Raw genomic sequence first — 25985 nt, 5'->3', positions numbered from 1 at the left:
TCCAAGGAAAAAAATATAATTGTGTAATTATTTAAAATCTATTACCATAATTCTTAAGGGGTTAAATCCTCCCAATAATTGTACAAATTATGTGTGTCGTAGATATCAACGAACATATCGACGAACGCAATTCTCGGAAGTTAGATGAAGAAATAAATATAAAGATATCAAGAACCGTTGTAGCGCCAATACTTTTTTGTAAAGTCCTTTTATGAACCGCGAACGATTGCGTTTTCAAAATTTCCCGCGCTCGGCAGTAATTTCGTCGCTTTGGCGTCCATCTTACCAAGATTGTTTCGTGGCGTCTGGCGTAAAAAAAAAAATACAAATGGACAAAATTCAAAAGAGCAGTAGAGCTGCCGCATTAAATTGCAAAGAAAACACATTTAACATCATATTGTACATCACTTTAATCTTAACGGGAATTAAAATTGGCAGGATTAGGGAAACGAAAGAAGAGCTTGAAATGGGGGCTAATGGCAAGTCTTCAATTAACGTTTTTATCGCGCATAATCAGTGTCGTCGTGAGACAAAATCTTCGGCGTTCATGATCCACGCGAGATCGAGCGCCAATTCGAAATTCCGAGTTTGTTTTCGTGGGGGGCCGCGGACAATCGCCGATAAACGTCCCCCCGAGAGCCCGGAGTGGCCGGAGTCCGATCCGGCCAATGGGCGTCGCGGACGCGCGTCGGCTCGCTGGCCCGCGGTCTACGGTCATCCGCGATCCACGAGTGCACGCCGACACGCGCGGCTGGCCGTGGCTCGATCGCCCGGACTCGCTCGCGTGCATCGGATTCGCAATCGCGCGTAGCCCGGTGATAAAATGCCGAACCGGTTGAGGAAGGGCAAGGTACGTCCGCCGCGATAATCGGCCGTCGCCGTCGTCGTCTCCGTCGCGGTTTTGTTGTTTATCGTGCGCGCGCGGAACCCGCTCGTCCTATCCGGGTGGACGACGGTAGCGGTGCGGTGGTGGAGGTGGTTGGCGACGGTGTGCGCGAGACCGAGAAGAATATAGGAAGGAAGGAAAAGAGAGAAAGGAATAACGAGAAAGAGCGAGACGGAGCGGGGGGAAGAGAGAGAGAAGCGTCGGAAGACGGCGAGGGAGATCGAGGGGGAACAACCCCGGCGGGCGGATCTCCTTCAGCCACCCGAGGAGAGGATGTAGCGTGACTCCGGTTTCTTGACCCGATCCCGATTTCCGAGTCGCCCGCGTGCGCGCACTGCGCGCGCGCGCGCACGAGACCGAGCGAGCCGAAGCCCGAGACCGACCGCCCTCTCTGTTTTCCGCGCGACTCTCTGGCCGACGTCGTGCGCTCGGTGGCTCGGTGCGCTGCTGGCCGTTCGAGTTCGGCTCTTCTCGCCACCGACCGGGATTAATCGCGCGCGCGTTGCGCGATCGGCTCGTGCTTTGCTTTACGGCTCGCCTCTATCACCGACGGCTACGCTACGACGACGGCGACGGCGACAACGGGGACGACGGAGACGCGTGCTGCTGCTGCTCACTCGGCCGCGCGCCCGGAACGAGCGCAATGGTATTTTAACCTTCTCTCGAATCTCTTCTCGAACCCGTGTGCGTTCTCACCGACGCGCTCTCCCGCTGTCACGCTCTCTCTCTCTCTCTTTCTCCTCCTTTCTCGCGAATTCGATATCTGTAACCCCGCGCGTTACAAACGGGTCGCGGAGTGCGAACGCGCCGGGAGTTCCAACACCGCCCGGCACTCACTCCGCTTCTGTTCCAGGAGACGGCGAAGAGCGGCAAGGAGAAGACGAAGAATGGCAAGGACGTCGACGCCGTTGACGAGGTGAGGTTATATTGTCCCTCTCTCTCGCTCTCTCTTTCTCCCACCGTCTCTCTCCCGTCTCGCCGCGAGAAAGAGAGAGAGCGAGAGCGAGTGAGAGAGTGTGTGCGTGTGTGTGTGTCACTCCTCCTGTCATCGCGGATTGTCAGTGTCCACGAGCCGCCGCCGCGCCGCGTGCGACTTCGCGCAACGCACTGTCCCCGTTTTAACGGGGCGTACCGACGGGAAAACGCATTCCGGCGAACTCCAACGGTGACAGGTCGGCCGCATGGCCGACCCGACATCTTGCATCTTTTACTTGCTTTATGTCCGCTACCGCGGACGCGGGTACGTCGCGTGCGTATGCACCGGATGCCGTCGGACGCTTGGACTCCGGATACTCGGCGTCTCGTGAATTTAAAGAATTGTAAATTATAAAGAATTCAACGGACCTGCTTACCCAAAGAATTGTAAAGCAGGTCCGTGTTGGAAGAAATTGGAAGAAGTTATCTCTATAACTGGGCTATCTTTGTAGTACATTGATTGTCGGAGCATGTGGTGTACCCGTTTTCAAGAAATAACAGCGTACTTTGTTCTCTGCACTGATAGATTCATCGATTTCGCATACCACGTGCTGTTTATATAATTTGTATTAATATGATTTGCAACTTCTAAATGGCTGTGATTATTGATTGTGAAAGAATATTTATATAACCAATATTATAAATATAATAGTGTACTGTTGTGTTATAGATAACATCACTTCAAAGAAATATAATTTATCAGTCTGGAGTGTGACAATGTGAATGCAGGAAGCGAAAGAGAAAGACAGTTTCGTGGTCGAAATCTATTTTCTTTCACGGATGCTTTATAGTTTATAAATATACGGAATATGATTCACGCAAAACGTGGAGATTAAAATAGACGTGAAATACAATCGTGCTGTACGCGTTGAATATCTTGTATAATTTAACAAATATGATATCTGTTACATATATTTCGTTTTTTTTTAGTTATATAACATACTGTACGCGTTGAATATCGTGTACGATTTAACAAAATATGATATCTGTAATATATATTTCGTTTTTTTAGTTATATAACTTCCTTCAGGTTCGTATGATGAAGAATGTAAGCCATTGATTAGAAGTAGCAAATTGTGAATGACTCATCCTTGTGCTTCAATTTGCTGAAGAATTGTATTCTTAATATCGTTAATTAAGCTTATATCGAATTAACAATTATTTTACTGCTATTTCTTAAACAGATACCATCCTAATCAGGTACATTTCACCGTATCAAAAAGATAATCTTGATATTTGTCCAAAAATAATTAGCGAGAAGAATGACTAGATTTTCTAGATTGTTTTTATATTATGAATCTTATTATATATTTTTTAATATAGCGATAGAGTATTTTTGTCGCCGCATTTCTCTCTCGTGTTTGGTATAGTTTCTTACTGCAGGGCGATAAATACATTTAGTAGCGGCTAAAGCTAGAAATGTATTGTGCTTGCAGCGAGGCACTTATGATTGATATCGTTCAATGAGCGTTTTAACCGCGAGCATTATTCGTCGAGCCAGTCAGATAACGAAAGTTATCGCGTCGGGGTTGAAACAATTCCGGGCTAGATGGCGCACCTGCAACGCTAACGAAGCTCATAACTAAGGACGGACAATGTTGACATCCAAATAATCAATTTCAAAAAATAACGATTTTTCATAATCGACAATATCTCTAAAACATTAATAATAATCGACTAACTCGTAATTTTTCTTTTTATAGCTATTTAATATTAAACAAACAAAATTTAAAACCAGCTTTGACCAAAATTTGATTCACTTAATTCGTAATTCATTCAATTAGATTACAGCAAAATTTCCAATTGTATAATTCGTTGCTTTCAATTTAATCTTTTTTTTTTCACGTTAAAGTTTAGTGTAACAAAAAATTAATGATTTTATCCATAGTAATAAAATATTGTAGATATTTTTTGATAAGTTAACTGTCCATTTAATGTCCATTAAATTAATCGGAATTTTGTCAAAGTCATTTTAAACAGTGACTCAGATACAATAATTGAGAACAAGTATTAAGAAATTTAAAAGGAATAGACATATATCATATTAATCGAATAATTTTACATGTTTGCCATGTGTCAATAAAGTTAGTAAAATCTAATAACAAAATTTAATAGCATCGAACCAAAACATCATCAATGTAGGAATTTACAAAATCTAAAACTTAATCTATTTTTTAACAAAAAAAATCGTAGAACATAGAGTCTGTTTTCTGTTGCTGAACTGGCTGCACTAGTTGAGAGTTTATCTTTTTCCTTCCAATGTGTAGTAAAAAAGATAAACTCTGAACTAGTGCAGCCAGTTCAACAATGGAAAACAGACCCATTGATTAAGTGATCGACTTTTGTCCATCTCGATTCGTAACGAACGCCGTATAATGTTACAAAAAGGCACGGCCACTCATGCGTATTGATACAAATAGGCAGGTACGATAAAAACAATGGCAATTAGGCATTAATTATTTCCTCGTGGCAGTCTAATGCCATTAGCTAGTGAAATATATAAATATATTTATTACCGTCATAACATTTCATTTATGTCGTAAATTTAGTTTCAACTTATTTCAGCATTTTATATGCAATCTATCGAAAATGCAGCTTTAATCTATATAATTTTAACATATTAATAATTTTTCAACTTCCAACATTAGCACGTTTACATGATTTTTTTTAATACCATAACTTAATACCGTAACAAATTGCGTTTTTTGAACTGAACCATATTTTCCTCACAAATTAACATCTTGATTTTTTTATTCTGGTATCAGTGATATGATGCAAATTTTTATGCGGAATAATAATATTAAAATTTAGCTGCGCAGGAAAACCGCTTTGCATAATTCGTTAGCATAATTTCTATTAACATTAAGTTTATCTCCGATCGCGCATTAATTTGACGTTTCGTATCTCATCGATATATCGATAGGATCAATGTCACATGTTAATTTTACGCACGTAACGATAACGTGGCGTTACGTAAATGTTTATTTGCATCGTTAACATACGTGGTTTCGCCTCGCTCATTCTGTTCAGCTGTGAAGATCCTGAAACGAAGATCGCGCTCTTTTTACTCTACTTTATTTTTACGATTTATGTTATTTAGACAACGTAATTACTCATTTATCAAAATAATAGCGCTTGTCACAGATCGATCGCCGATGAATAAGCAATCCCGAGGAAGTCGACGAGGATTTCCATAAATCTTAAATAATTGCAGAAACGTCGATAGATATAGATCTACCGAACTTTTCTCCCTCTTTCACTCCTCCCGTCGATGATTATACAGAAGCAATCAATGGCATGAAGCACGCATTGATCCGATGCCAAACATGTTAAACATACATACACACACGCACGCACGACGCAAACGTACGTATGTACACACGTACCTGCGTGCGCACGTTCTTGTGGATATCCTTGTGCTATCGTTTGACGCCGCATTCGTCGCCACGTGATCATGTCAAACTTGAACTGTGAGTGTGAGATGCGTGCGAAAAAGTTAAAGGCTCGCGTGCTCTGGTTATTGAGACACGAATTTTGTCAACGGCCAGTTCGGGTACGTACGCACGCACGCGATACTTTTTTCTTTCTTTCTTTCTTTCTTTTGGCAGCGTTGGCCGACTTCTGACGACGTCGACGGTCGCGCACACGTGACACGACGTATTTCTAAAATAAGTGTCGCAGGAAAAATTATACGACGGCGAGCTCTCTTTCTCTCTCTCTCTCTCTCGAAGCGATGCGGCCGCGATGCGCTAGAGTGGAAATCGCATTTGTACGTTCGTTCGAAGTGATGCAATTTGCGCCGCGCATTAACACGAACACTTTGTATATCGCATACATATATATGCGTTGGACCGATATGTGTACACACGACCGCCGTTTTGTCGTGGCGCTTTTACGCGTAATTTTGCGGGCGAGGCGATCCTTGCCGAAAATTTCCGTGCTACGCAACTAATGTCCATTTCCGCCGATGCAGATTAACTTTAATCTCGGTTTAAACTCACTTTTTATTTTTGTCTAACTTTTAGAACTAGAAAAGGGTAAGAAGTGAGTTAAATCGAGACTAAAGTTAACCTGCATTGGTAGAAATAGACGTAAATAGCGTCGACAAGGCTACGCAGCGTGATAATATAAATAAAATATACAACATGTACAAGCGGCAATAATAACGTAAATTCTAGCGAAGGTAACTGTGATTATACATAATTTAACATTTCTTCGATTTTCTTCGCGTTCAATATGAAGATGTCTCTTTAATTACGTTAACGGCAGCCATTATCCGATCATTTTTAACTCGGCGATTATTTGCGGCTGGATATTTTAGTCGAAATCGGGATAGAGATAACATTTGCCTTGCAAGATATCACGTCGAGAGGGAACCGATCGGAATTTCGGGACGTGGCGAAAGCACTGTGACTTTCCGTCGCGCCGTGCTTATTTTCGGGGGACTGTGAATTATTTTTCCCTTGCGGCGTGCAACGCTCTCGTTAATGAGATCACACAAAAAATCTCTTGGTTGTCCCGCCTACCCGATAAAACCAGCCATGCGGTGGAGAACTGTGTCTGTCTGTGTGTCTCTCTCTTTCTCTCTCTTTCTCTCTTTATTTCGAGCGACGTGCAAATAGAAAGCGTGCTAATAATAGTGAATACCGATGGTGCATTCCATGGCACCTCCGTGTCTCTCGCGTCGACAGCTTTTTCGGCGGCCTACCGAAGGGTCCAGGTGCGCGAAATTAGCTACGGCCTTTTTCGAAAGTTGTGAGATTTTGTAGCGAGAGAGTCGACAAGTAAAAGAGGAATTGCCGCAGAGTTATGCTCGAAATAGCGTAAGATTTTGGGGTCACGTTCAAGAAGCAGATAATACACACTTGCGCGTGTAAAGTGCTCTTTTTTAAGGTTTGGGATTTAGGATTTAAAAGAGTAATCACGAAGAAATTAATTTAATGTCAGTCCCGGAGGAAAAATGGGCTGACCTGAGATTTTTATTATACTATAGATGCCAAATATATAAAAAATTTATTAGGAAAAACTCATAGAAAAGTATTTGACGCATAGACAAGTAGAACGTACAAATTTCATCCATTACGGCGACTCGAGCTTCATTCAACGGAAGGGACTCAAGGAACCGAGAGGTTTAAATGATTTTTCCGATATGACGATTAAAAATTGACTAACCGCCTGAGAATAAATTCATAAAATACGTAAGAGATCGAGCGTGGGAGTGTCGACATAGATACACATTTAAGGGTCGCGCGGAAGGGCGATGATCCGTGTGGAGGCGTCGCTCGTTTAACAGCATATTTTCACCTTGGAATTCCACGATCGTTTCCGAAAATAGGCCACGGCCGGCATAACTGTAGCGTCAGGTCGACGAAAAGTTATGCTTCCCGTGAAAACGCAATCGACTTCCGTGCCGCGATATATAACGCGGCCGCTTATATACACGATTATTCGTTAGATTGACGTGCGATAATGGGCCGCCGGTTTAGCACACGTCACACCGTAACGCGATGACAAATTGCGGATAGGCCGTGGCGCGATGTCAAAGAATCGCGATAATCGATTTACGGACCATTGCATGGCACGATGCACGATGTCCAGGAAATGATAGAGCGATGCTCCGTAAATATCCCGTAAATATCGAATAACCGAGAAGAACTCGTACGGCTGACGCGGACGCCGCGATATCCGGATATCGGACAGTAATCTTCATTAGCAAGCGTTAGTCTCTGCGAAACAACACATTTATAACGAAACGCTTTTAACAATCGTCTTTTTTTACGCAAAGTGTACACTTTTAACAATGGAGAGGATGTTATTAATAAAGGGAAATTAATGCATGTCGAATAATGTATACGCTGTGACGACAGAATTGTTTAGTGTTTTTCCTGGGTCGAGTTTGATTATGTGAGATACAAGAAAAGCTCCAACACATATACAATATTTAAGAAAATTGTAAGGTAAAATTGTAAAACAAAATTAGCTTCTTTTCGATGCACGGCTGAATTATGAAATGCATTATGATGAAGTGATTGATAACAAGCAGAAACAACACAACTATTACAGACACCTTACGCGAGAATTTCAGATGGATCGCACGGATAGATGGATTTAAATGGATCAAATGGATGGTAGATTACAAGATTATTTACATAGAGATGTGGGTTGTCGTTGTTTTTGCGTCCATTTTGCTTATAAATATAGTAACCGATTGTTTAGTCTTGTCAGATGACACTTAACCCTCCGTCTGTATACGTGAATTTACGACGTTTGAGCCAACATAATATCTGCTCGTAATTGTAAAACTTGCAAGCCTGCCAGAAAATATTAAATAAACGGTGATTATCAAAATAACTATAAAATCGTCAACTACAATGTAGATAGATGTTTTGTGAATTTTTTCAGATTTTTCTAAATACTTTGAGGTAAGGAAAAATAGCGTTAAACGTGACAGACTCACGTATTATACATTAAAAAAACGTACACAGATGGAGGGTTAATTCTGTGTTTTACATTTAAACAATTAAGTTAAATTATTTAATTTGTGACCATTTTGACAATTATTTATGTACAATGTTGTTTTTTGGATTGCTACGCTTCTCATATATTTCTGTCTTTCATTATATATTATTTTATTTTATAAAACAAAAATTTAAAAAATTGTTGTTTAAAATACGTTTAGAAATCTCTTGCGTTACACGTTCAAGATTAAAATCTCGTCGCGGGTTATAGATAGGAAGAATTCGAATTGGGCTGAATAAGTAATAACAATTGGATGTCTCTTGACAAAATATGTGACAAAATATGTGACGCCTCTGTCGCACGTTAATAACCGCATGTGACTACGACGGCGGTTCCTGCATGACTTTCGCATGCACGACGCGTGCATACGTTGCACCTCCCACAGGTATTCAGAAATAGTAACCGGGCATTGTCGTTTCGTCACGCGGCGCCTAAAGCCGCTTCATCATTGTTAGGAAATGAAGTATGACAGGGAAGCGAGCCCGGCGTGGACAAAGGACCTCGCCGCGTTCATAATTGCTCTATCGACATGTATTTCTGTTAATATTGTGCAACAATATATCGCACGGATAAAGATGCATGTCAACCGGTTTATTGGCAATTATTATCATGACAAATATTCCAACAAATTTGAAAAGGCCGCTTTAAAAAAGAGCTTTTAAACAAAGTAAAAATAAGTTTAAACATTTTTCAACTTTGTATTTTTAAATAACATAAAAATATAAATCCTTGTTTTTAATATAAATCTCGAGAAATCTTAAAACTGGTTGTATTTCTATGCGTCTTCAAGTTTTAATGTTTTCCGAATATTAAGTAGTTATGTCATTTGATAACGTGAGAAGTATTTTGTCCCAAAATTTTCCCTGGCCCACCTATACGCTGTCCAGAGAGCCTGTGGTTGGTCCAGGAGCAAAATCTCTTCCAACCTCTTATACCGATCGTATAACGAAAACGTCGGGGAAGAACTCGCGATCGGCTAGGCGTGCATGTGCGCCGAAGAGATGAAACGTAATTTCTCGTAATTAGCGTGAGGGTTAAGGTCGTACGTAGTGGCCTTGAACGATCGGCGTCGATCGGCCGGCGGCGGCGGCGACGGCGTGCCGCGAGAGCCGATCGCGCTCGCCAAAACCTGCGGTGTGTGTACACGAGAGTGTCGCAAGTGGCTGGCTGCTGCTTGATTCTCGGTCACGAGTACACGCCTGCCGCTCGCCTCTGACAGTGCGCTCTCGTCGCCGTCGCCGTCTCCAACTCCGACTCCGACTCCGACTTCGACTCCGCGAAGCGCCTCTCGGACGATCTTTGGCGTCGCGACGTCGGTGACGCTGTCGCTTCGCGTCTCTCGCCTCCGCTAACGCGACGTCTTGTCTATCTATTTTTTTCTCTTTTTCTCTCTCTCTCTCACTCTCTCTCTTTCTGTCTCTCGGCCGCTGGCATCGCGACAGGCGAGTTCTCGCCCGGAGGGACTCTCTCTCGCGATCGCGCGCGCGAGAGAAAACAGTGTCGTCGGCGATTTCTCGGACGAAAATCGGACGAAGAGGTGACGTTCCTCCTTTGCGACGCGTCCGCGAGTAGTGCGATCCCCGAGTGCTGCGTCGTCGTCGTCTTCGTCGTCGCGCGCGCGAACTCAGACTCAGATCGGAGATCTCCTCCACGAGAATATTCCGCGCTGGACATCCGCGTGGAGAATATTTATATCCCCTCGCCCGCGCGGATGCCGCGAATTCTCCCGTGTTCCACGAGGCTCTGAGGTAACGCCCGCTTTTCGCCCGCTTCTCGCGACTCGCGCGATCTCTTTTGCGTTCGACACGGAGCCGCTCATGAGTTAGTCGATGTTTTATGTATGAGAGATAAATAAAACTCGATCCCGCAGGTGAGACAGGTCTATCGTTGCGAAAGTTGTTTATCTGCCGCAATATATACGTGCTTTTGTTCACGATCGCGGAAGATATGACTCGTAAACTTGCAGAATTACGCTGAATAAAGGAAGTAAATTAAAATCCGTGCAACTATACAAAGTTACGTAATTATGAATATCAAGTTACGATTAATAATGCAATAATGCATTGATACGACTTGTAATCTTGAATAATTTATTCGACAACAACGCGATACAGAGAATCCAGGGGGAGGACGTTCAATACGAAAAATGAAATTCTTGAAAAATGTAGCGATACGTTATCGGTGTTAACTGCAAAGAGTTACGTCACGTCCAGGCTTCTTTTTAAAGATGGGTACTCGGGAGTATTGAGTTACAAAACATCGCGTGACGGCCAAGCGACAGAAAGATAATATTTACTCTCTCGTCACTTTCGATTGTCGACTAAAATACTTCGCGTGTGCCGAAGCGCCAGTATGGAGACTGCGGGCAGCGTGCGGCGGGCGGCTTTTCCTAATCTTGGATAAGGGGGAGGCCCACTTCTCGCGCCCAGATATACTTCGTTTCCACCGGCTTATTTTTATACACCCGTCCGCCTTTTCGCGCGTAAATTGGTCGCGGGGCAGGGAAGGGTGATCTGTCGTTGTTGTGCAAATAGATCGCGCGCGCGCGTGCACACGTGCCGCTTATTATCTCACTTATTAATCGCTGAAATAGTTTATCTCGTCGATCACCGAACCCGAACTTTTGTAACAATTACTACAACATTGTGACGCCACGAACGTCCTAGATCGAGTGAAGATTGTAGCTCGAGAGTCGACTTTTCGTTTACGAGCGTGTAATCTAAGTCTTTCTCGTTTTTTTTTCTTTTTCTTTTCTTCTTTTTTTTCTGGAGAAAACCTTTCCGCGAGATATCAGGCTGATGCACTTGAATGACGGGAAAATCGGTTTGACACTTTAGACCTGAAACGGAAAAAAAATTCCCGGCACGTTCCTCGAGTTATTTCGCGCGGATATTCTCAGGCATGCATTCGGGGATGCGCTCTCAGGTGCCGGCGGGAAGAAAGCGGATATTCCCGGTAGTACGTCGTGAAGTGGATCGGCTGTTCGACGGCTGTGTGATTGAGATCCTCTTCGTCCCGTGAGAAGGCTAGTGATCCGCGAATGCGAGAATCATGTTGCGCCGCGACGCCGCGAGACCGTTTTTCCTGCCGCGGCTGGCTGCCGCCCTGTGCCGATAGTGAATGTCCTTCCTGGGCCGATCGCTGTTCCGGAAGTCGCCCGCTGGTATGCAGAGTAAAATGCAGACGTTGAGCGGGCTCGCCTTCGCGAACGTGTTCAGGAAAAAGGCAGGTTTCTCACAGCACCGGTTTCGGACGAGAGATACGTCCTCTTATCAAATATTCAATAAAGTTAAATGTTGCGTCCTTACATGAATTTGTCGCATATGTGATTGTAAAGCGAAGAACTGAAGGCTGAATCTGGAAGAAGCTTATAAAATTTGGAAGAACTTGATTATTTTCTGTGCACTGAAAAAAAATCCAAAAAAATATTTATTAGGCGGTTCCAATAGCATATTTACTTATTTTTTACACATATTTGTTTAGAATTAAATATTTTTAAACAGAATGATAAATTTCTTTTGCCAGTGAATAGAATAACAATTGTAATTTAAATCGACCGTAACTGGCAATATATAACGTCTTTACCGATATGAACATTGAAAAAACCGTGAGCCAACTTGGTTTGTCGGATTCACACAGCACATTTTCAGATCATCATCGAGACATTATTAATTTCGACCAAGATTTTGGTCAGTTGATGTAATTTCTAAATTCAATAGTTTAAATTTTTATTGCGAAAAAATATTACCCCAGCCAGGGAGGTTCCAGGTTCAAACCCTGGCTGGGGTAATATTTTTTCGCAATAAAAATTTAAACTATTGAATTTAGAAATTACATCAACTGACCAAAATCTTGGTCAAAATTAATAATATCTCGATGATGATCTGAAAATGTGCTGTGTGAATCCGACAAACCAAGTTGACTCACGGTTTTTTCAATGTTCATATCGGTAAAGACGTTATATATTGCCAGTTACGGTCGATTTAAATTACAATTGTTAAATATTTTTATTTTAATTAAATTTCAATTAAATAAAAATATCTAATTCTAAATAAATATGTGTAAAAAGTAAGTAAATAATGCTATTAGGAGCCACCTAATAAATATTTTTTTGGATTAAAATATTTTTTTCTCAGTGTGGATATCTTGGCGTTGTCATCGTGCGATTAGTTTAACTATATCGATTCGTGGTCGTGTGAATAAAAACTTTTATCTTTTGATATGATACACGTTTTACAGGAATAAATACTTTTTCACGCAAGATATTAACTATATACATAGCAGTTGTTTACTACTTTCTTCGTCACGATTAAACACGTAATCCGTACATCAATTAGCATTTTATTGTTTTATTTAATATTCACGCAACGTTGGGAACTGTCACTTTTTATTTACGCGACTTTATCGCAATAATCGCATGAACTTCCTACTTTAATACCATTTGACATTATCAATTGTCAAGTACCGAAGTGCTATCTTGAATTTCTTTCTAAGAAGATAATTCTTTTATTTTGCACTTGCTCGCGCAATTTAACGGGCGACGATTGGAAAGCAAGATCTTTTCTGATTTATCAGCGTATATTTATCAGATGTGACCGATACGATAACTAAAGATAGGACAGCTTTTCAGCACATAGTTTCGATTGAGCAAAATAAAACGTTTATAGATAACTGCGTACGCGATCAGTATCGAATGCGCATTAATTTTGTAGCGATATAGAGTATCGTCATAATTCTAAATGACATATAAAAGTATAATACACTGAACGTGTTCAAGTTAGAAAATATCAAAAATTATCGCTTTGCAATCAGTGAGCCTTTCGGTGCGAAGATCAATGACTTTCTTAACTCTTATTAACCTTTGTTTATAGACTGATAAATTAAATTAAAAGAATACATACAATATGAAATTTGGATTTATTAAATTCGACTTGTATTAATTAAACGTTGACTTTATTACAACAATAATATAATCTTTTAATTTTTTAGTACCACTGTTTCAGCATATGTTACATATTTTTATTACTTTATTTTTTATACCCATTTCGCATATATTTCACACACATTTTTATATATGTGAAAATATTAAAAAAATATTTCACAGGAAATTAATACGTATTGCAACTTGTATTTTCAACAGTGATTACGTGAATCCTGAAGTAAATATAGGTTTTTAATTCCGCGTATTATAGCTCTATGAATATCATGTTTATTATATCAAGTTTAATGTATATTTAATTTAAAAAATTAATACTTATAAAAATTAATACTTTTAAAAGAGGGTGAATCTAACGGTAGCTTAACGAGACAAAAAATAGACATTGAGAAACTAGAATTTGAATCATTTCGTTAAAAACAGGGCAACTGTATATTAAATGGTATATATGTACTTCGCACATAATCACTCTCTTTTACGTTACTGTTACCACATCACATTCATTCAAAATAATGAATGACTTGTGATGAATGAGAGAAATACCATTAGGAAGATGGAAGAAATGCATGTTACACGTCCCTTGGTCCCTCAGGCGGAAATTCTTGGTAGAACAAGAGCTGCAATAGTTGATGATCTTTGACCGTGAACTTCAACACTGATCGACCTTTCGCCGCGTAAAAGTATTCGCTATAAGCCATAATGCGCTGCAAAACCGATCAATTGACAAAAATTAATTTACTTCAAAATGTAATACACGCTGCAAAAGTAGAACAGTTTCCAATATACTCTGTATTATTGAAGATTAATGCTATAAAAATTATTATATTATGAACGTGACCTTGGATTTGTTAGTGGGGAATATATTTTTAATTTGTAATATATTATAATACATTATTATTTTAATAAGAGAGAGATATATATTTAATTTAATATTTTTAATTTGTAATATATCATCATTTTTGAAAACAATATTTTTATAAAAGCACCTTTTGAGTTTGTTAAATCTCTTTGTCGCGCGAGACAATTCCGCAAAACCACTTCCGCATTATCGCACGTTTATGTCGCGCGTTTTATGGACTTTTTAAGCTCTCTCGGAACAATAGTAAATACTGGGTCTCGCTGGGAGGCGATGTGTAGGATCGTCAACTTTGTTTATCAAGCGGTACGTGATCGCATGCGCATATTCTTCTGAAGATACAGCGACCGGCGACATGAAAACACAGACCGACAACGCGACGACGAGTGACGGCAGCTTCGTAATAGTTCATCAGATCGTGTTTTACATCTATTTTTATCCGCAATCTGCGGACACACATTCCGTTTTACTCTCTACACCTCTTTAGAATGCGTTTGACTTGCGTATGTGTATTACCTGTCATACTGCGCAGATGCGTTATTGATTACGCAATGTTTTATCATGCATTCGACGTTAGATTTTTCGACGAACGAGCTCCGAAGTGAACTCTCGTCGAATAATATATATTTTACATAAAGTTTAATTATAAACCCAATTTCGTAATTCACGTTTTCCGATATCTGAAAATTTTTATAGGTCATAGTTCTCTGATTTTTTATGTCAACTTTTTGATCAAACTTTTTCATCTTTTTCATCAAACTTTTTGATTACTTCAAATTTGCGTTAAGGAACTCTTTCGTCTGGCCTCTCGATACAGCCGATATAGAACACCGTTGAAAAAGTCGGTAATTGCTAATTTAGACATTCGACGTTAGGCGCGAAAACTCCGAAAGCAGAACGATCGAGAAAGTAAATGATGAAAGCTCGCGTAACTAGTTGGTCGGTTTGTATAATAAAGCGAGAAGAAGGGGATCTGAATTGGATTCATTATGAGACGCCAATGTGGTTCACTTGTTCGGCCGACTTAACCGCAATCCAAGATAAATCAAAGCATTTCTGCCCACACAACTTTCCTCATTCGAATAACCTACTTAACTGTGATCGAAGATTATTAAAAGAAACGCTCTCTCTCTCTCTCTGTTCGTTTACGTGTTTTTTCCGCGATGTTCACGGCCGCGTCTATCGCTCAGCAAGTCAAGTGATTAACAATCACGTATGCAATACATACATGTTTTATATAGTGAGATTATTAAGGGTCATTCTTTCTTACACTACAATGTTACATTTAATTAGAATTCTCGTTGAAGTATATATTTTACGTGAAATGAAATTAATAGATCAATATTCTCTCATTTATTTTCCAATATATAAAAATTCTAAGAAGTAAATCATAGTTTTCTAATTTTGGACAATTCTTGACATAAATAAATTATTCTTGTTTAAATTTGCACTAAAGAATTAAACAATATGCTACAACGAGCATTGCTTATTTCTTACAATTGGTATTCACGAGGTATTCAATACTAAATGTCTTACCAATTAAACACTTAATTAAAGTTATTTAAAACTAATTAGAGACTATGCATTGTGGATCTGGAAAATTTTATTTATTGAAAGTTCCTTTATACTTCCAATTTATTATATCTGAGAAATTATTTGTGCTTCGAAATTTTTATTAAAGAGCAAAATTAATTTTTTATTGGTAAAAAAAAACTATATGGGACATGAGCGTGAACTTGGGGCATTCCGTTTTCCAATACTGATAAGGAGATGAAGAGATCACGTTCAGTTTTTGCACGCATAACGTGCATAAAGAGTATATCTTGCCATAGATCGCGGAAATTATTTATATCGCTTCCTGGCGTTCCATTTATTTAATATTAATCTGATCAGCGAACGAATGATCGATCTTTCACCTATAACCGAGTCGAATTAAGCACATCACTAATCACGGACTCCTATTTAGATTTAATACACATTGCGATTTCTTAATTCTCGATTGAGAATGGATTGGACATTATTTATATATCAAAAGTTATTTATTATATTTATAAAAAAGTTTTAAATAAGTATTTTTTAATCACATATGTCATTGACTTTAGAAAGAACTCCTCATTTATAATCAATAGTTATTATAAATGATCAATAAGAATAAGTTTTTTTCATCTAAAATTTATCATAATTACTTTGTTTGTCCATTCATTAATTATCTACAAGTTTTTTATGTCATAATATTTTTTTATCTACCATAGGCAAACAAGGTGACCGGGGGACCTCCTGCGGGCAATGCACCGCCTCCGCCTACACTTATCAACAAAATCAAGTATCAACCCGGTGGACCCGTAATCAAAAAGGATAAACGGCAAAGCAGCTCGAGGTTTAACATATCGAAAAATCGGGAACTGCAGAAATTGCCGCTGTTGTCCGGTGAGTCATTCAACCAGAAATGTATATCATAAGTCTTAAGATATGCGCGCTAATCCTAAACTTGGTTTAGAACCACAATGTGTCCTTGAGATGAATGAAATTCTTTTTGCAATACGAAAGTAAGATTAATCCCACTTGACAGCTACCATTCTTGTTAGATCAAATAAAATGGTATTAGCGATCTTTTACGTTTCTTACACTTGTGTCATTGGTGATAAAAATAAGAAGGAAGTATGTCATATCTCGAGCATATGTTTACGTACGTCATACTCATTTTGTTGCAAATAGCTTGCAATCTGGAATTGGCTTGATCAACAAGTAATATAAAGAAATCATTATGCAAGAAACTAGTTCGCATGTAACACAGCGGTCATAATTGAACAATTGGATCAGGACAAAGATCGAACGCGCTGAAGTATAACGATGAGAAAACAAACAGCGGGAAGTTGGATAAGAAAAAGATAGCGGCGAAGAGTAGCGAGAAGAGGAGAAGAGAGGAGAGGAGAGAAGGGCAACGACAAATTGGTCCGCCTGCCCTTTCCCAATGTAATGCCGGTCAATCGAGGTTGCGAGACTACCTCCTACGTCAGAGTCTATCGATTGCGTGCGACGAGGGTCGCGCAGGCGCCCCGGGATTCCATGATTCCCCGTTTTCCCAACGTAAACAGTCGGGAGTTCCGCCCCCCTCTCTCCTTTCACCCTCCCGTCCCCGTTTCGGCCATCCCTTTCTGATTCCCTCTCCTCCAACCGCTCCGAGACCAGCGCCCGAACACCCGCGCCGGCACCCCCGGTCGCGAGAGCGGCCCCACCTGGCCGCGGCTCCACCTGCACAGAATCTCGGCGAGGGGGGTTGTATCGACCCCGTGACCGATCGAGAAATGACCCGCGAGATCCCGGCGAGGACCCTCGAGTTCGTTGAACCTGGTGCCACTTAGGCGAATCTCACCCCGCCGGTCCCCCTCCTCTCGCCGCCTCCCGCCCCTCGCGAACGCGGTCACCGGGTTCCGGGGACCCGCGAGAACGCGCCGCTAGTGCTCGCCGGTGTTTCACGGGGGTGGCTTCGCAGCGCCGAACACCCCGAAGAGAGAAAGGCCGAGAAGAGCCTTGCCTTCCCCGACCCGATCGATTGACACGGACGAAGCAACAGATTGTTGCGAGCGTTAAACAACTGCGGGAATTAACGGCGGACGGACTCCGGTGGTGTCAGCGGGGGCTGTTATCGCGAATTCGTGAGAAAATCCGGTTAAGGGCGGGCGCGACCGACTCTCGAAGCTCGGAGAACTTTGAGGTCGTTCATCTGGAAAAAGTGAATTATTTCGGATGGATGTCGTAGAAAATATCGGAAATACTTGATGAAAATGATTCGCTTGGTGATTGAATAATTTATAACCGGTTTAAAAAGGGTAACGGATATTGAACGGAACAAGAGGTGGGGAAAATTCTAAATCGATGAGTTGAAAAATAAAAATTTTCCGATCAGAAGTTAGTAAATCCCTTTGATTAAAAGGCTTTCTGTCGAAAATTGGTGAGTCTTGGGGTTTAGAAACTTGAGAAAATAAAAGTTAGTGAATTTTATAAGCTTGAAGAGATTTTTACAAAGATTGGTGAGTTTTAGAAAAATAGTCTCGTGTTTTGGATTTAGTGAAAAATAATATAAGAGCTCTCTTTTTAATACGAGCTTTAATACGTTTAATCTTAATATGCGCTGCTCGTACGTTATATGTGGAATCATGGATTTAATTAAAATACGTGATGGAATTTCAATGGAATTGTAGTAGAATTGAATTGAGTATAGAATGAAGATTCGTAGAATTTTTATATATAACTAAGAAATAATAAGAAATAATAAGCTGAAAATATTATTAGAATCATAACAGTTAAATGATTCGTCGTTACCAGATCATTTAGTGCTTCATTAACTTGAATAAAGTATTGATTATGCTTGATGTTATATATTATAGAAATATAGATAATATTAAATATATTTATACAGGAAGTTAATTGGATTTATTAATATTAATAGAAAACGATATTTCTAACAAATTTCATGCATATAATTTAGCATTATTAATTTGTGCATTTATAAAACTTATGTATATACAATAATTTAATATATTATATTTGCTTACGTTAAACTATTAAACTCGCTTTGTGCGAAAATATTTCTCGCAACTGTGCAACGTAACAGACGATTCGCGTTGCTTTGGATTAAAAGTACAGTTACGTTTCTGCATGGTTTGGCAAAACGCGTAAAACCACGCGCGTTTCCTTCGCGCTATGCGGAAAATAACGTGGGAAGCTGGTAAAAGTGACTTGTCGAAGGCCGACAATCGCCGTAGCTTAATAAAGTTATACGTCGCATTTCGCCGAGTAAATTGGCGGATGATTGCGAGTTATGTAATAAAAACATTCTCCGGAAATTGGTTTCCGTTCGAGCCGGTTAAGTCCGTAAATCCGGGATTGTATAAATTGGCAAAGCTGTGAATAAGTGAACTTAAAGTTACCTAATAATTAGGACATGAGAAAAATCCGCGAAAATTGACGATTGTGGAAAATAATTTTTAATAATTTTTTTTCTTCTTTTAATATAATATTTTTCAAATGCATACGTGATTTATGCAATAGAGAATAATTAGATAATTTAGGAAAGAAAAGTTATACAGACGTTTATGTTTTACCAGCATTTCTACATGTTTGCGGAATTCAGACTATTGCTGATTTAAGGGAAATCATTTATCGTATACAAACCTTGTTTAAATATGTTTGTGTAAACCGTCATATACACCAACATTACGTGGAATGTTTATTTTCATTTCTCAAATGAGAAACTCTCTGCAATCGAACATTCGGTTAAACGATGTTTGTTTGATCTTCAATTTACTGCTATTTAAATAAATTATCAGTATTTTATAATTGAAATTTTAAGCTAGCTTCATGTTGACAAGAACGAAATCGCGGAAGAAGTAGGGAATATTATTGATCGCGATTTTGACGTCAGGAAAAAACCGATCCTTTCGAGTGTGTGAATTCAAAGTGTAAATTGTAGAAGTTACCGAGACGACGATACGTGAATAACAGAACCTGTGCTGCCCAATTCGAAGCATTTGAAGAGACACTCGTCGATGAATAAAGTGCGAGTGTAAAATCGGTACTGAACACAATATATCGCGATGGTTCACGTGGGTGGAATTGGCCCATCTCTGGGCGGTGCTCTGCCCAAAAGTCCCAGCTTTCATCAGGGTCTTGCTTTGGCGACGGTCTTGCCCCAGGATTCGAGCAAGGGTTACCCGGTGACGTTCGCGCTGCACTATCAACCTTTGCAACCTCTGCTAATCGGTAAAGCTCTCCGTCGCTTAAATCAGTTCTGCAAATCATTTTTACAGATTCGATTAACTCTTAAACTTTCGTTATCACACGTGAATTTATTGTAGAACCAGTCTATGCACTTTTCTATGCCCGATTTTCTGATATTAACGAAACGAGGGATTATATCGAAGTAAAATCATTGAAGGATTAATTTAGCGTTTCTTTTATTTTTGTAAATCTTATATTAGTATTTGATATTTGATTGTTCGTGAATGATGTCCATGAAATAGTCGACCTGTGGTGAATTCGGCAATCGCTACTCCTATTATTATTACAGAGACTGCTAGGAATAGCAAGCGATAAATAATGCCACTCAGTTGCAGTCGCGATATTTTGAAGGTCGTTATCGATCTTCTTTCAGAACCCACTCAATTAATCGGAAAAAGCCGAGCTCTTTTAAGATTTAAAATCAAAAGTCTGCTGCTGACGCAAGCGGTTATAGCTTGTATATATATTAACTAATGGCAATCCTGCGACGGCACGCTTTTCGTGCCGAGTATTAAGAAGTGGAGGTCGATTAACATCTGAAATAACTGTCTATGTAAATCAGAGTCTTCAAAGAAACGAATAGAATATTGATTTTGATCGCGTGCTGCATTTTTATCAGTGGCAAATTACATTCTGGATATCGTCATTTTTATCGGATATTCTTTATTAAATTGATTTGACCTTTTTGCTGAAAATTACAAAGTCATTTCAAAATCGGGAAAATGTTAATATTCTGCATATTTATATGCAAAATATACATATCTTTGTAACAAAATTAAAATCATATGTCTATATATTATATATCAGTACAAAAACTTTGTAATCGATAATATCTTGACGCTGATATATGAAACATAAATTATATATTTCAAAGATTTAACTTCGTTCGAGGGTCATTTCTCATCTAATGTCAAGGAGGCCAGTTAAGCAAGTGGGAAAGCTATTTGTAGCAAATGATTCAAACGAGAGAAAAAAAATGAGTAGCGCAAAAAGGATATACATTCAAATGTACCCTTTCGTATTGGCGTGCATCGATATTCTTGTAGGCTAATATGATTAATGGGTGCATTACTATTACCGTTCTCGCTTCTTGAGGTACAAGCTGCCGAGTGCCGCGCGATTAATCACCGGCTATCTGATTCCAGAAACACAACAGGGAAACGAACGGGAGGAACTTTTTATACAGAAGCTACGGCAATGCTGCGTCCTTTTCGACTTCGAGTCCGATCCGTTGTCGGATTTGAAATGGAAGGAGGTAAAACGCACTGCCCTCCACGAGATGGTCGAGTATGTAACCAAAAACAAAAACGTTATTACCGAAGCGATATATCCCGAAGCGGTGAACATGGTAAGAACGGCATTCTAATATATTCTGTGTACACGTAAGAGCATAATAAACCTTCCAAATTATATGACGTAAAAGCTTTTCACAGATTGGAAATACGAGACTATGTAAATGCTAAGAAATTAGTTTTGAAATAATAATGGAGATGAACTTTTTAATGAAATATTATTTTAAACAAAGTAATAAAATAAAATAGTATTAGAAAAAAGCATAATAAAGTTGACAGTGACATGAAAATATAAGGAATATTCTTAGCATTTACATTGTTTGTATATTTTCAAAGAAGACATGAAATATGTGTCGAGACATAATCTAAATAAAATAGTGCCTCGAGGGAATAAAGTTGAAAGATTTTACCGAGAAGGAAATCCTTGCAGTTCGCCGTGAATTTATTCCGGACGCTACCCCCATCATCAAATCCTAATGGCGCGGAGTTTGATCCGGAAGAGGATGAGCCGACGTTGGAGGCGGCTTGGCCGCACTTGCAGCTCGTCTACGAATTCTTTTTACGGCTGCTGGAGTCGCAGGACTTCCAACCGTCCATAGCGAGACGTTATATAGATCAAAAATTCGTGCTGCAGCTCTTGGAGCTATTTGACTCCGAGGATCCGAGAGAGAGGGATTTCCTTAAGACGACCCTCCATAGGATTTATGGAAAATTCCTAGGGCTGAGGGCGTACATTAGGAAACAGATCAATAATGTTTTCTATCGATTTATTTATGAGACGGAACATCACAACGGCATCGCAGAACTGCTTGAAATTTTAGGAAGGTAACAATAAGTTAAATAAGAACGTAATGCACAATAAAATCTATAAGACCGATCAACTGATCGATATTCATTTCCGTTGCAGTATTATAAACGGGTTTGCTCTGCCGTTAAAGGAAGAGCACAAGGTGTTTTTGTTAAAAGTCCTGTTACCCTTGCACAAAGCTAAGTCATTATCCGTGTACCATCCACAACTAGCGTACTGCGTCGTTCAATTTCTGGAGAAGGACCCGTCGTTGACGGAACCTGTAATTAGAAATCTGCTGAAATTCTGGCCAAAAACACATTCCCCTAAAGAAGTTATGTTCTTGAACGAGCTTGAAGAGATTTTGGACGTCATTGAACCAGCTGAATTTCAGAAAGTCATGGATCCATTGTTTAGGCAATTAGCCAAATGCGTATCATCACCGCATTTCCAGGCAAGTACGCAATTTTGTTATTTCGTCTCGTACGACGTCTAACTTGTGCTCACTTGTTGTTCCAGGTGGCGGAGAGAGCTCTCTATTATTGGAATAATGAATACATAATGTCCTTGATATCGGACAATTATTCTGTCATCCTACCGATTATGTATCCAGCCTTTTATAGAAACTCCCGCAATCACTGGAACAAGACGATCCACGGTTTAATTTACAACGCCCTGAAACTTTTCATGGAGATGAATCAAAAAGTATTCGACGAGTGTACAACACAGTACTATCAGGTAAATTTACAGGCAGATATTTATATTTTCAATTACACGTATACTGTGTAAATGAATGGCTAAATTAACCGGCTGTATTTAGCATTAAATGAAAATGATAAATATATTTTGACGGGTTTAACATGAATCGACATTATAATTTCAAAACTATACAACTCTACGTTAATTTAATTTTGCAAAAAAAAAATGTTAGTCTTATTTATCACGTATATATTCTGATCTAAAACTTCATAGGAGCGTCAAAGAGAACGGAAGCTCATGAGAGAGCGAGATGAAGCATGGATGCGCGTGGAAGCGCTTGCGATGAGGCATCCAAACTATAATATTGCAAATAAAGGTACAACGAATAATACATCTTACACATCACCACAACACATAGATAACTCACCGCCTGACGAAGACGGTGACCCGGATCAAACTCCGCTTACCTTGGAGAAAATCGAAGCTAAAGCTAATGAGGTATGAATTGATATTTATCGGTATCGGTTTTTTTTTTTTTACTTCGATGCTGTTATATAAAGCGTACCGGATATTCTGATGTCTCAAATAAATGTTTTGTTACACAGGCGAAGAAAATGACAAACGTGAACAAAGTGAAACCGCTTTTACGAAGAAAGAGCGATTTACCGCAGGATTCGTACACAATACGAGCATTGTCCGACCACAAACGCGCCGATGAATACCTTGTTACGCCGCCAGATCCCAATAATTGCTAGTCTCTACCACAACCCCTTCCCATGTATCCTCTGTTTTGCTGTAGCAACATCGGAAGTTAGCTTTCTTTCTGGGAGGGAAAACGGCGATAAGAACGTGATTAATTTGGCTAAAAGTCCCACTGTGCGAAATCAGTGATGGTATTACCATCTCAATGTATATCACATTGTATTTGCTTTTTTTTTATAGAAGAAAGGAGAATCCTATTATCCCGCCGCATATCGATTCAAAGACAGAGTGTATAGGTACTCGTAGAAGCTTACAGAAAAAAACTCGTTCTTCATAGAAATGCGTTGTATTTATTTCTTCACTATGAAAGAAAAAAAAACATTGCGGTTGAGAGGAACTGTAATAGCATCATTTATAAAAAAACGCGCATGTAATAAGCGAGAAGGGCCCTAAATACATTACTTATAGAATCGCCATCACCGAATCAGCGCTTTGAAGTGCTACCCTCTGCTATGTCTCAACAATAAGATAATATATGGATAATGTACGTAAACGAGATTTCATTGTGGATACTACGGTTGTAATGGATTTGGTTCTATTCTATTCTACAAGAGATTTTATATACAGATGAGAGTTTATGTACGGGAATGTGATCGCAAGATATACACGTATCCTCTCGATGTTGTAACCCATGCTATTGCGCTATGCGAGCTTGTTGTGTTAACATTCTTGCGAACGACGCGTTTCCATTTATGTGCAAATGATATATACATATATAAATATATACGTACTTGCTTTAACACTACAGGCTCGTTGTAGTACGAGGAGAAACAAATGAGTCGAGACGAAGAAGAAGAATACACGCCGGTGTGCGCGTTATCTTAGGATGTATATGATAGTGCTATTTTAAAAATAATAGATTGCTACGAGAAAATCTGGATACTTCTGAGTGTACTACTTTTGTATCTGTTGTGCCTAGATGCCTGTGGAAAAAAAAAAGAATATGCCTCCGCGCGAGGCCTATATACATTACGAACAGCAAGATTAAGCAGCGAGTTTACATGTCGCTTTGCCAAATATAATCGATATTACAGAATTTCAGTAATGCTTGCATAACATGTTGTGTTGTTAACTCATTGATCTTGAGATTAATTGAAAGATTATACTGTTGCGGCCCAGAGGTAGAAGGGAGAGGAATAAAAGAAGAGATGAAAGAGGGAAGGGTTAAAATACAATTTAGTCCTTGCGCTGCTGGCAGGTTGTTACGTTAATAATTGTCGAGGATACCTTGTTGAACATAGATATGATAAGCACTTATATTAAATATTAGAAATTAAAATTACGGAGATAGATTTAAAGTTTATTTACTTATTAATTATTCCTATTCGAAAGAGAGAGGAATGGCCATTTCAGCTAACTGATCATTAATTAGTGGTATAAATATCATATTATTATTAGTTATTGTATTATTTTTATATAGTAACAAGACGAATAATGACGAAAATAGGGTAATAGTAATAATGTAGTAGCTGGTACATGTGGCAAAATGCCTTGAATCCGTTTAGTCTATCCGGAAATCTACGTTTTTCCCAAATTAGATCGATAATAATAAATAAATCATGCATTTCTTAGAAAAAAAATACCGTCACGTGTCAGAGGAAGAGAAAGAGAGGGAGAGAGAGAGGGAGAGAGAAAGAAGACGAGAATTCTTATACGCTGCATGCAGCAACTCGAAAAGACATCGAATCAGATAATCTCCGCGAATGTGAATGTGCACGCCCGTAAAAGCTGGAATCGAATCGTAGAGGACCGGAAAAGGAAGGAATTAATCGTAATAATAATATTACTATAAATAATAATAACGCCGTTATTAAGAGGATATAGAATTGCCGGATCGTTTCAATGTAATAAAGACGTTAATCTTGCATGGTACCGTGGGAGTTTTTTCATACGTATCATGCGCAAAGCATTATAGGAATATTTCATCCGCGATCGTACATCTTTTTTTCAATAAGGAATCCAAATAGAGATTAGAAGCGGTATAATTTTGCCGAATTTAGATCTCGACGCTTTTTGGATGCCGTAAGCGTCCAAAAAATGGTCTCTAGATAAGATGACGATGGAAACGCAACGATCGGTGTGAAATTGGAACTCGCCGGTAAATTGTATCGATCTAGATCTAATCAGGCACAGAGATTTTCAAGCACAAACGTGCGAGAATGAGCTTTTTTCCTGCTCGCGCGTCTGTAGCAGATATTGTATAATGTATACGTTGAAATTATACCGATCCTAATCTTTAAAGATTATTGCATTCGAGTCGCCGGATATCGGAGTCAAGAGTATCTCGACTGAAAACGCAATATAGAGAAGTAGAAAATGCTCTCCATCCCATGACTTTTGAGATCGAGCGCGTTCAAGAGTCCTCGATTGAAAACCCAGTTAAACGCGGCAAGATGAGACCTCGTCGTGCGCAGTTTGCATTTCATGTACCTGCATATATCGTGTAAATAATATAATTATTTTTGAATGCATTCTTCCTTTTCAGTTCCAAA

At 39.4% G+C, this 25985-nt stretch overlaps 1 protein-coding gene across 5 annotated transcripts; it reads left to right on the top strand.

Annotated features, from left to right (window-relative positions):
* Positions 1-1287: 1287 nt before the first annotated feature.
* Positions 1288-25365, top strand: LOC139811907 (serine/threonine-protein phosphatase 2A 56 kDa regulatory subunit gamma isoform). Of its 5 annotated transcripts, XM_071776400.1 has the most exons (9): positions 1288-1532; positions 1740-1802; positions 16425-16599; positions 21099-21301; positions 21676-22070; positions 22153-22486; positions 22552-22770; positions 23005-23229; positions 23337-25365. In XM_071776400.1, exons 1-9 carry the CDS (start codon positions 1530-1532, stop codon positions 23484-23486), a joined length of 1767 nt encoding a protein of 588 aa, XP_071632501.1. In that variant the 5' UTR covers positions 1288-1529; the 3' UTR covers positions 23487-25365. The 5 variants fall into 5 exon arrangements, with proteins under 5 accessions (XP_071632501.1, XP_071632505.1, XP_071632500.1 ...); XM_071776404.1 differs by lacking the exons at positions 1288-1532; positions 1740-1802 and adding an exon at positions 9931-10128; XM_071776399.1 differs by lacking the exons at positions 1288-1532; positions 1740-1802 and adding an exon at positions 10279-11605.
* Positions 25366-25985: the final 620 nt, after the last annotated feature.

This window comes from Temnothorax longispinosus, chromosome 4, assembly GCF_030848805.1.
Source record: "Temnothorax longispinosus isolate EJ_2023e chromosome 4, Tlon_JGU_v1, whole genome shotgun sequence".
Classification (NCBI taxonomy): domain Eukaryota; kingdom Metazoa; phylum Arthropoda; class Insecta; order Hymenoptera; family Formicidae; genus Temnothorax; species Temnothorax longispinosus.
This window is presented reverse-complemented; position numbering and strand designations above follow the sequence as displayed.

Excerpts from the sequence above, each read along its gene's own strand:
- LOC139811907 (XM_071776399.1), top strand. The coding sequence starts at position 11,501 with ATGTCCTTCCTGGGCCGATCGCTGTTCCGGAAGTCGCCCGCTGGTATG. Across the intron at positions 11,606-16,424 it reads CGAACGTGTTCAGGAAAAAG|GCAAACAAGGTGACCGGGGG; the intron begins GCAGGTTTCTCA and ends TATCTACCATAG. Across the intron at positions 22,487-22,551 it reads TATCATCACCGCATTTCCAG|GTGGCGGAGAGAGCTCTCTA; the intron begins GCAAGTACGCAA and ends TTGTTGTTCCAG.